The sequence below is a fragment of the Sinocyclocheilus grahami genome, unplaced genomic scaffold, assembly GCF_001515645.1.
Source record: "Sinocyclocheilus grahami isolate Dianchi unplaced genomic scaffold, SAMN03320097.WGS_v1.1 scaffold389.1, whole genome shotgun sequence".
Classification (NCBI taxonomy): Eukaryota; Metazoa; Chordata; class Actinopteri; order Cypriniformes; family Cyprinidae; genus Sinocyclocheilus; species Sinocyclocheilus grahami.
The window spans coordinates 171993-184196 of record NW_015505568.1 but is presented as its reverse complement, the minus strand read 5'-3'; the positions used below and the strand labels follow the sequence as shown (position 1 = coordinate 184196).

At 36.5% G+C, this 12204-nt stretch overlaps 1 protein-coding gene across 1 annotated transcript; it reads left to right on the top strand.

Annotated features, from left to right (window-relative positions):
- Positions 1 to 830: 830 nt before the first annotated feature.
- On the top strand, positions 831 to 11065 carry LOC107550156 (complement receptor type 1-like). Its single transcript, XM_016231383.1, has 10 exons — positions 831 to 960; positions 1550 to 1750; positions 1844 to 1940; positions 2195 to 2268; positions 2619 to 2807; positions 4338 to 4523; positions 5203 to 5299; positions 9838 to 9911; positions 10063 to 10242; positions 10605 to 11065. The coding sequence occupies exons 1-10, from the start codon at positions 876 to 878 to the stop codon at positions 10784 to 10786; spliced, it is 1365 nt and encodes a 454-aa protein (XP_016086869.1). The 5' UTR covers positions 831 to 875; the 3' UTR covers positions 10787 to 11065.
- The last annotated feature ends 1139 nt before the right edge of the window (positions 11066 to 12204 follow it).

Genomic DNA, 12204 nt, shown 5'->3' with positions numbered 1-12204 from the left:
ATTTTTAAAGACCATAGAGAGGGAGAGGTCATGGTGTAACATCCAATCATTTGGTATTTCTGAAAAGCCCTGAATGTGCTCCGTACAGGACACCCAGACCTAAAACTGTGCCATGTGAGGTCTCAGAGAAATCGCTAAAACATAATGTCCTCTACAGTGGACACAACTCCATAGCTGGTAGTCAGGAGGTTAAGTCGCTGGGCTATATTTGTAGCAATAGCCAAAAATACATTGTATGGGTCAGAATTATTGATTTTTCTTTTATGCCAAAAATCATTAGGATATTAAGTAAAGATCATGTTCCATGAAGATATTTAGTAAATTTCCTATCGTAAATATATTAAAACTTAATTTTTGATTAGTAATATGCATTGCTAAGAACTTCATTTGGACAACTTTAAAGATGATTTTCTCAATATTTAGATTTTTTTGCACCCTCAGATTCCAGATTTTCAAATAGTTGTATCTCAGCCCAATATTGTCCTATCCTAACAAACCATACATCAATGGAAAGCTTATGATGTTTAAATCTCAATTTCAAAAAATGATGACTGGTTTTGTGCTCCAGTGTCACATTTGTGGTTACCATATAGTAACATATAACAATATACTAGTAACATAATAAACACTAAGCTAGTTAAGAGAGTCATAAAGGCGTCTCGATGGACCTGCGTTCTGTTCGACTTAAATGTTGATATTATTTGAACGAGTCAGTCGTTTATTGTTATTTTACAAGAAGCAAACCTGATGTAGAAAAGCTGCTGCGAGTTGAAACTGAAATGAGGGCAGGGTTTGAGCTCTCGTGACGACAGTGTGTGTGTGTGTGTGTGTGTGTGTGGTTTTAACACAGTATTTGTTTGGGTTGAAACTGTTAGATGCCTTCAGTTCATCTGCAGTTGTCCGTGAATATGGAGCTTGTTTGGAGGAATATACTCATACTTGTGTTTGCGCACTTCGTTGGTGAGTAACTTTTAAATGTCTACACGACCAAACTAACTCCATATAACCATCAAACGCTCGATTTGACACGTCTGCATTTGATACACCGCACCGTTATTCCAGCCAGTATTTACACATATTCTATATTTGAACTGATGACTATTCAAGTAATCCTTTATTTCTATTTATGTATAAGCCGTTTTGGCAATATTCAGTGCTACTGGAAGATCAATGCATGCTGTGTATTCATAGGCATAAAGTTAAACATTAAATTAATAAGCTACGAGGTGGAGTTGTTTTCTTGTGCATTCCTTAGAGATTTTTTTCCCCTTAACCACAGGTTTAAAATAGATTTCCCTCCACCTGGAGTCTTACAATTGCATAATATCTAACTACTGCACAGTTTACATTCAAAACACTCGGTATGGATTATTCACCTTTACACAGACTATCAGTATCATTATATAGGTAACTAATTAAGTGATTTAATAGCAAGCATATGCTATTTTTAGTATGACCACCAACATGCATAATAATTAACAAAACTGTTGAGGCAACTGCATTTTCACTTTTATTTTTGTTGTTGAGCTGTGCTTTGAAACTGTTTCAGTGTCTCATTTGTCTACTCGATGTGACGAACCAACAAAGTATCCCGGCAAGCAGCTGCACAAAAATTATCTCCATAAATTAAAGTTCAATGATGGAGAAAGAGTGGTGTATACATGTCCCCTGGGTTACACACCATCAGAAGGAAGTCTAACATCACGGTGTCTGCGAGGACACTGGACAGCCTTGAACCTGAAATGCCAAAGTAAGATGCATCTGTTTATCTGTGTCTCTAAAATATCTCTTTTATTCATTCATTGTACTCCACGTTTTCATATTTTCTCATTTACTCTCACAGAGAAAAAGTGCAATGCGCTAGGTGACGTAGAGAACGGGCAGTACATTCGAGAAGGACAATCATTTGGCGATAAAGCCATTGCTACGTGTAATAAAGGGTATTTGAACCTTATTTTCATTTTGTTTTTAAATGTCTGCAGTCCATAAATTGGTGAAAACATTGTTAATTGATAATAAATAGAGCAGGTAGAATAAGTGTAGAAAGTTGCTTATGTTTTTGACTTGGTTCAGCATCCATAGATTGTTCTAGATCTCCTTCTACTAAATGGTTTTACTAAAGCAGGCCAATAATGTTTCAATTTCATGATGTTAATGTCTTTTTGCTCCTTAATATAATTGTTTTCTCATGCAGATATGTTTTGAGAGGAGAAAGAGTTCGTATGTGTATGCAAAACGGTTGGAGTGGGACGGACCCCATCTGTGAGGGTGAGTTGAACCCTTTGTCATATTAAAATCATCACAAAAATTTACCTTAATTTTATTAAAACACTACAATGTTTCTAAGGGTCACAATCACATTCTCATCAAAATACAATTATATCTTCTAAAAACCATAAACTTTGAAAAAGTGTGACGCAGGAGCCGTTTCGACAGACACTTACTAATGTATTAGATGTAAGAGGATTGTATGGCGGTAAATCCCTCTAAATCAGAGGTGGGTTTTCCAAGATTTGTAGAACTGGCTCTGCAGCTTAATGTCGCCCTCTTGTGGTTGATTCCTGTAATCAGATGTCATGATTTTGGCACAATCAGTTGTTTATTTTCTTCTGGTTTAGTGTCGAAGATCATGTGTTTAGCACCTGCTGTGGCAAACAGATGGATAAAACCTGGAGAAAGGACACAGTACACACCCCAAGACACTGCAACCATTGTCTGCAGTGAGGGATTTGTACTGACTGGCTCGCCACAGGTCACATGTGGACCAGACGGCCAATGGCAGGGCTTGCCTGCGTGCCGCTCGAAAGGTAATTTATGTTGTTTTCACACTTGGTTTGAATACTTAGTCTGAACCTGATTTCAAATCCACTTCTTCCTCCAATGATGCATTTCAGGAGATACAAAGCATGAATGCTGCTCACTAAAAGCAGTTTCTTGCGCTAAACTTAACTAACTCTACCCAACTGGCACCGGATGTCAATTTAACCACAAATGTGTTGGATTCCAGCATTGGACAGATGTTGAATTTTGGTTGGAAATGAAAACTGAGTTGATGCCAAAACCCAATGTTGGATTTACTTAGACTTCTAACATTAGACAGGCATTGAGTTTTGATTTGAAATGAAAATCGCGTTGATGTAAAAACCCAATGATGGATTTATATCAACTTCCATTGAGTTTTGGTTGGAAATAAAAATTGGGTTGATGTCAAAACTCAGTGTTGGAGAGACGTCGCATTTTGGTTTGAAAAAAATGGACAGACGTTGACTTTTGATTCAAAATTAAAATCGGGTTGGCGTCAAAACCCAGCGTTGGATTTATATCAACTTCCACCATTGGACAGATATTGAGTTTTGGTTAGAATTAAGAAATGGTTGATATTAAATCTTCCACCGTTGGACAGATGTTGAGTTTTGGCTAGAATTAAGAAATGGTTGACATTAAAACTTCCACCGTTGGACAGACATTGAGTTTTGGTTAGAAATAAGAAATGGTTGACATTAAATCTTCCACCGTTGGACAGATGTTGAGTTTTGGCTAGAATTAAGAAATGGTTGACATTAAAACTTCCACCGTTGGACAGACATTGAGTTTTGGTTAGAAATAAGAAATGGTTGACATTAAAACTTCCACCGTTGGACAGACATTGAGTTTTGGTTAGAAATAAGAAATGGTTGACATTAAGGGGCTGTTTACACGACAACGTTTTCAGCCATAAACGGAAAACTTTTTATGCGTTTTGCCTCTTCGTTTACATGACAACGTCGTTTTGGGGACTAAAAACGCATATTTTTGAAAACGGGCTTCAAAGTGCAAGCAGTGCTGCCAACTGTTTTCATTTGAAAGTAGCTAAAACTGGTAGCTAAATGTCACTAATGACATCATAATGGCAAATTCACTTCTCTATATAAAGATGAATGTAGATCAGTGGGCAAAATGAGAACTTAGATAAGGTCTGTCCAAGAAGTTGCTATATTTGTCCCTAAACTTTTGAAAAAAAGTTCAATTCGTAAATCGAATTGAATTGTGAGTTGAGTGAATCGTTACATCCCTAGTATATATATATATATATATATATATATATATATACACATCCTCTGTTAAAATATTATTTAAAAAATTATATTACGTATGTATTTTTATAATATAAACATTCATAAAAAAAATATATTTTTATATATTTTTTGTTATATTTGTTATATTTAAAAAAAAATAGCTTCCACTTCGTTCTTCACACTGGAAACTTCATACGACTTTATATAAATAGGTTGTATAGTATTGTGCCATTCTGAATTCTACAGTAAATGTCTACAAATGGCATTTTGGTTCTCTCACAGGTAAATGTGGTCCAGCTCCGTCAAACCCTCATGCTTTCCCCAGAGACGGATCCTTCACACTGAAAGAGTATCCATCCGGTGCTCTCATTCGCTACAAATGCAGTACAGGATACGTGCGGGCCAGAGGAAGCACCAGTATACACTGCCTGAATGGCCAGTGGACAAACCTGCAGCTCCGATGTGAAAGTACGCCAGAGGACTTTTAACTTAATTTGCTCCCACTTTCTATATTAAAGGGGTCGTATGATGCTGCTAAAAACAACATTATTTTGTGTATTTGGTGTAATGAAATGTGTTTATGCGGTTTAAGGTAAAAAAAAAAACACATTATTTTCCACATACTGCACATTATTGTTTCTCCTCTATGTCCCGCCGCCGCGTAAACATAAAACCATGTCTGCATCTACTCTACACTGCCCAAAAAAACTCGCTTTAAATATATAAAATATAAAAACTTTAAATATAATTTAATTAAAAATTAAATTTATAATTACAGTCTGTGAGTCAGAACAGCCAGCATTGTAGTCTACTCTCCCAGGATCAGGAAACAGTCCTCCATAAAATGTGCTGCACACATCTGAATATTTGGGTTGAACTGTTCTGGAACAGTGTTGTAAATACAACTTAACCACTGATTTCTAGTCGTGTCCTCTTTTGGAAGGCCAAACAAAGTAGTTTCGCTTTCACAACGAAATACAGCATCACACATATCAAAATTGAGTGACTTTGCTTAAAACAAGAAATGGGGTGAGGAAAAATTAATTAAATTTTTACCCTATTGGCAGACATTTAGTCTTGTTTTAAGTTTAAAGTCACTTCATTTTGATGCTGTGTTGGAAGAATCACTATTTGTTTATATCAAAAGGGAAGAAGTGCGGATCTGCTGGAGAGATCTCCTATGGCCAATACGAGTACACCGGCGTGTCATTTGGAGATTCAGCTACAGCCATCTGTCAAGAAGGGTGAGATACAGCAGCAGTTATAATACTCGTGCATTCCCAGTTCTGTTTTTAGATATTCAGTAGATGAGTTTGTTTCTTCATCAGATTTGTAGAAATGTAGCATTGCATCAGTGTCTCAGCAATGGATCCTCTGCAGTGAATGGGTGCCGTCAGAAAGAGAGTCCAAACAGCTGATAAAAACATCACAATAATCCACACCACTCCAGTCCATCAGTTAATGTCTTGTACAGCCAAAAGCTGCGTGTTTGTAAAAAAAAAAATCCATCGACTTTAAAAAAAAATTTTTTTTTACTTCAAACCACTGCTTCCAGCTAAAATATGAGTCCATAATCCATAATAACGCTTCCTCCAGTGAAAAGGTCCATCTCCTGTTGTCTCTCACATCAAAATAAGCCCACATATTTGTTTAGAGCTGTTTTGGACTGTACATATTTCTCTCCTGATTCAGAGAAGCAGTATTATGGATAGAGGACTCATATTTTAGCCGGAAACAGCAAGCTCAAGTTAAAGGGGTCCTATTATGCTCTTTTACAAAGTCTTGATCCACGGTGAAAGCCGATCCGGCGATCCACAGCACAAAGTTGTAGTATACTCCAAAGAGAAAGGAATAAATGAAATAGCATCATATGACCCCTTTAAACCATCTGAGGATTCAAAGTACCAGCCTGTATGTGTGTATCTTCAAGAGAGTAACCATACATTTGTTGTTTTATTTTCTGTTATTATATAACTATTTATTATTTTATTAATCCATTTAATAAAATAGTCATTTATCACATTATTCATTTTTATTATGTTACTTAGTTTACTTATTATTTTTCTTGCTCTTGCAATGCTTGCAAAGAATGATTTTCTTCCTCAGATTATCTAAACATTCTTAAATCAAGACACATTTACTTTAGAATTAAAATGTCTTGTTTTCTGAAAAAAATTATAAAAATTGAGTGACTTTGCTTAAAACAAGAAATGGGGTGAGGAAAAATTAATAAAATTTTTACCCTATTGGCAGACATTTAGTCTTGTTTTAAGTTTAAAGTCACTTCATTTTGATGAAGAATCACTATTTGTTTATATCAAAAGGGAAGAAGTGCGGATCTGCTGGAGAGATCTCCTATGGCCAATACGAGTACACAGGCGTGTCATTTGGAGATTCAGCTACAGCCATCTGTCAAGAAGGGTGAGATACAGCAGCAGTTATAATACTCGTGCATTCCCAGTTCTGTTTTTAGATATTCAGTAGATGAGTTTGTTTCTTCATCAGATTTGTAGAAATGTAGCATTGCATCAGTGTCTCACCAATGGATGCTCTGCAGTGAATGGGTGCCGTCAGAATGAGAGTCCAAACAGCTGATAAAAACATCACAATAATCCACACCACTCCAGTCCATCAGTTAATGTCTTGTACAGCCAAAAGCTGCGTGTTTGTAAAAAAAAAAATCCATCAAGGACTTTAAAAAAAAATTTTTTTTTACTTCAAACCACTGCTTCCAGCTAAAATATGAGTCCATAATCCATAATAACGCTTCCTCCAGTGAAAAGGTCCATCTCCTGTTGTCTCTCACATCAAAATAAGCCCACATATTTGTTTAGAGCTGTTTTGGACTGTACATATTTCTCTCCTGATTCAGAGAAGCAGTATTATGGATAGAGGACTCATATTTTAGCCGGAAACAGCAAGCTCAAGTTAAAGGGGTCCTATTATGCTCTTTTACAAAGTCTTGATTTTGTTTTGGGGGTGTACTAGAACAGGCTCTCATACTAGGTTGTTCGAAAAACATTATTTTTCACATATTTTACATTATTACAACACCTCTCTCCCTAGTGAGAGTGGGTGTTGTGATTGGTTAGCTGGGCCAGTGTGTGGTGTGATTGGTTAGCTGGGCCAGTGTGTGGTGTGATTGGTTAGCTGGGCCAGTGTGTGGTGTGATTGGTTAGCTGGGCCAGTGTGTGGTGTGATTGGTTAGCTGGGCCAGTGTGTGGTGTGATTGGTTAGCTGGGCCAGTGTGTGGTGTGATTGGTTAGCTGGGCCAGTGTGTGGTGTGATTGGTTAGCTGGGCCAGTGTGTGGTGTGATTGGTTAGCTGGGCCAGTGTGTGGTGTGATTGGTTAGCTGGGCCAGTGTGTGGTGTGATTGGTTAGCTGGGCCAGTGTGTGGTGTGATTGGTTAGCTGGGCCAGTGTGTGTTGTGATTGGCAGCACTCGGTGCCTGGTTGGGAAATGTCACGCCCCTTACCATAGCCGCCTGTGAGCTTCAGTGTAAATATTGCATCAAAATCAATATGAGCGCGATTTAAACCGGGATGATTGTAACCACTCTAAGTTTGTCTGTCTTGGGAAAGCTAGTGTGTCTACGACATAGTGATAACACTCGTTGCCTTTTCTAGACCAGGTCTCGTCCCATTCATCTGTATTTGTGATATCACAAATCTCGGAAAATATGCGTTGTGGTCCAAACGAGTCGTTCGTTGTAGTTTTTGAAAAGTTAAATAAAATATCTCCTTTTGAATTGGACTTTGAGCTTTGTAACTTTGCAGATTTTTTTATGCTCAAACAGCAACATTACAGACTAACTAAAGCTGAAAAAGTGAAAAAGCATAATTGGACCCCTTTAAAAACACACTAATGATGGATTTGTTTTTTGCAAACATGCAGCTTTTCACTTCACAAGATACTAATTGATGGACTGGAGTCGTTTGGTTTGGAGAACCAAAAAAGGTTCTTCTACGGGATCACCGTGCAAACCCCCTATTTTTAGGAGTGAGTAGACAGCAAGACAGCTCACTAGTGTTTGGAACAGAGCCAAGATGCTGGTGTCATATTTAGGGCTGGGCGATACGAAAAAAAAAAATCATATCAGTATTTTTTTGGCTGAATTGCGATATACAGTATATATCATTTACATTTTTCTATTTGGATTAAAAATCTATGTATGTATTTGTTTCTTTATTTATTTTTAACATCCTGCCCAATGTTGTCCAATGAAACAATGTTTATATTACAGGCAATGAAAACAAATATAGTGAAAGTAACCATGCAGGCTATGGACTATTATGTGCAAAAAAGGGGGGCAAAAATCCCATTACATTTTAACATTACAATCTAAAAAAACTAAAATAATGCTTTTTAAAGCAGAAGTTAAATTCACTAAACTGAAAAGAAATAAAAACAAAAGCAGAGAATAATTGCTTTATATTTTGATTACGCCATTACAATAGTCACTTTACAGTTACTGCTATCATAAAATACAGTTACTTGTAGGTTTAAAATTCTACACATGGCACATTTATTGTCCAACTACAATTTTTTTTTTTTTTAGCAAAATGTAAAAATGTGTCAGAGTTATTGCGCTCAATTTGGCGCCCTCGTTCACTTTATAAAGTCTGAAGTTTAGCGGAGAATCGCATGCAGAAAGTACGGTGGCCGAGAAGTGCAGAACAACTCACAATTCTGAAAACAAAAGAACAAATTACAAACGCAAATGCAAGTCTAAAAAACAAAATAACAATTCAGAAAACACAACAACAATTCACAAAACATTATAACAAGTCAGAAAACACAATGACAAATTCGAAAACAAATTAACAAGTCAGAAAACACAACAGCAAATCAGACAAACCGGAAAAGGTAGGTATAGTTTGAGACCGCGCCATTGGTTTGGGATTACTCACCGCTGACTGGACGAGACATCTGTCAATCAACGTATACAGGAAGAACCAGCCGAAGAACAGCAGAGTTGTGGTAGAAAGTTCGGAGATGGTATTAAAGTAGCTCAGTTTAAATGTTTTGTATGAATTGCCCTTACTATGGAATAAAAAATACGGAGTGTATATTTACATTTAGTTAAAAGTGGCTGTAAATCATCAATATCTTTATGAATAAGTCATTGAGTCATTCATTCATTCGATTTGTTCAAACGGCTGATTCATTCAAGGATGAAGTAAACGGCTCTCTTAATGAATGGGTCATTGAAACATTGGTTCACACGATTCGTTCAGAAAGATTCCTTCAGTAATTGTGCGTTGCTTGGAGATGCACAACAGTTCTGCTGTGGCTTTAATAGGTAATATTTGCATTGGCAAAACTGAGCAAAAACAGACAATATTGTGTTTAAAATATAACACAATATTAAGGTCTTATTTATTGAAATGTTGTATAAAATCAATATCACATTTGCACTCGTGCTATTCAGGACAAAAACAGCACTCGTGTGATTGCTTGTGTGATATTTAACTATATCATATGATATAAATATGATACAAAAACTCATACATGTGCATCTTTGCCCCTGTATCTTAAATTTTAGTGGCATATAACTGCACCCCGCTTCATGTTTGTCACCAATCAACTTGTATAGGCGTGATTGGCTTGAAGCGGTGCTGCGCAGACCAATCAAGTGTTTGACATGTACTGTGAGAGCTACAGAGAGCAGACAACTCTACATGTGTTATTTTTTCCATAACTAATTCATTAGATGAATGTGTTAAATTGACAGCCCTAGTTATTAGACATTCATCCATCCTTTTTAATTGCTCTTGTTAGGTATGAGCTGACCGGCCCAAAAGTGCGGATCTGCCGGGATGGAGGCTGGGATAAAAGGAGCCCTGTGTGTGAACGTATGACTGTTTTCTGAGACTTTTTTAGTGTTGTTTAGCTTGGCTTCAATATTGCAAACCAAATGCCTATGGATTTGGCTTCCTGCTGTACATGGTCACTGCACACTACATCGGTCTCATAGATACATGATATATGTGTGTTTTTTTGCAGCTGTGCACTGTCCTCCACCTCCAGAGGTCAAGGATGCTGAGATGTTTGACCCCATATATGACCATGTTCCCTTCGGTCACGTGTTGTCCTATCACTGCCGTACTGGAGCTCTGATCGGTGCAAGAGAGATTTACTGCACCAAGAACGGCGCCTGGAGCGCTCCTCCTCCTGAGTGCAAAGGTACACATATAAAGAGTGCATGTGGTCATTGAGTATTGACCATGCGACTGAGGTTGTTTATTTCAAGATATTTGAGCTTTTCAGGTAGGGTAAGGTAAGTTAAATCTGAGTTTCTACTGTGCACAATGTTGATTTTGTGGCCATATATTCATAAAGGGCCCATCATTTTTTTAGCGCTTTGGAGAAATTATTTTCTTGTTTGATTATATATATATATATATATATATATATATATATATATACACACACACACATCTGTGGTCCCTTTGATATCACAAAATCTAATTTTGTATATTCTCTCAAATTAATTGTCAGACTTGAATACATGAATGAATTGACAGATTATTTGCTGTGCTTTTCAGACATTGTCTGTCCTAACCCACAAGTGCCACGTGGATCAAGAATGAGGGGTTTTAGGGCGGTCTATAAATATGGGAACACAGTGAGAATCGCCTGCAATCCTGGTTTAAGGCTTTTAGGAGAGAGTTTTGTCACCTGTGGCGCAGACGGGGAATGGAAACCAAAACTTCCAGAATGTGTGTAGAAATCTGCACATGAAGCAATGAAACAAACAAATATTCAACTGAAAGACACAATATAGCTAGCTGTCTCAAAGTCATAATGAAGCGTATTTCTTTTCACTGTATTTCATTAAAATGAGCAGAACGCTATTTACTATCTACTCAGACTATTTAAGAAAAAGAAGCAAAAGAAGCACGCACACAATTAATATTTTATATTTATATACTTTGTTAAACTACAGCATAATATTTTTATGGCTTGTTTTCGTGTCCCCCCCCCCCAAGTATAAATAAAAATGAGAACCAACACTCCGTTTCTTTTGTTAATAAAATAAAATGAAAAAATAAATAAACAGACCAGAAAATTATTTAATTTAATCAGCACAAAATTGGCATTAAGTAACTAATGTTACAAGAAAATCCATATTTACTGTATGGATATTCCATCTGTGATAAAGTATGTTACTGTGCTTTACCCATAAACTGTGGCTTTATCTCAAACTCATAATAAAAAAGCAAAGTGTTTAGCTGTTTAATGTTGTTTCAGTATTTCAATCCCATTTTTTTTTAAAATAAAGAAATAATTATTTAATATAAGTATTTCGTTACAATTTTTGCATCGTTTAGGGTTAGGAACGAAAAAACACGAAATACACGGGGAAAAAACACTTGACGCTTTGCGCCCCTGCAGTTCAATTCTAGTTTTCTACAAAAAAACTTATTTGCTTATATGCTTATTGTTCTAAAATTGAGTAGTTGATTTAATATTAACATGGATGACGTGCGAAGGAGGCGAAGTGATTGTAACGGAAGAATGTCATAGTTTGATATGACAGAAAGGTAAGTAGTTATCATTTTTGGATGACCTTTTCTTCATGAATTTGCTTAGTAAAAACGATGTATAAATTTATGTCCTCAATATTTCACTCTAGTTACTTTTTTATGAATAATTTTTAAGAGTAATAAGTCCCTGGAGGCTATGCTAGGCTATATTAGATAAGCACGGCTGATGAGTTTGCAACGACCTTATAAAAGGTGAATTTATAAACCATTATAAAATACAGAGATAGGAAGTAACAAAGTACAGATGGTTTAATATTTCCTGGCTATATCAAGCACCACAGATGTAGGCTAGTCTACGAAGCTACCAGGAGGAAGAAGAATGGTTAAAGTTATGGATGAAACGGGGGGAGTCAGCGATATCGACATTACTGATAAATTAGACACATTCTCAGGGCTGTACATATGTGAGAAACAAATTAATGTACCACAGTAGGACGCGACGCGTGATTGTTGTCAAACAAAAATTTAGTCCAAATTCACTTAGCAGCATCAGTCGAATGTTTGAAATAACTTCATTTTGTTAACTGTTTTCATATCAGAGAATGAGGCAGAAATGATGCTATTTTATAGTATTCTATACAGTGATGAAAGGCTAAGT

What these genes read in the sequence shown, in the direction of transcription:
- LOC107550156 (XM_016231383.1), top strand. Translation starts at nt 876, where the DNA reads ATGCCTTCAGTTCATCTGCAGTTGTCCGTGAATATGGAGCTTGTTTGG. An exon ending in CTTGAACCTGAAATGCCAAA is followed by an intron (nt 1,751 to 1,843) that starts GTAAGATGCATC and finishes TTACTCTCACAG; the next exon opens with AGAAAAAGTGCAATGCGCTA. An exon ending in AAGGAGCCCTGTGTGTGAAC is followed by an intron (nt 9,912 to 10,062) that starts GTATGACTGTTT and finishes GTTTTTTTGCAG; the next exon opens with CTGTGCACTGTCCTCCACCT.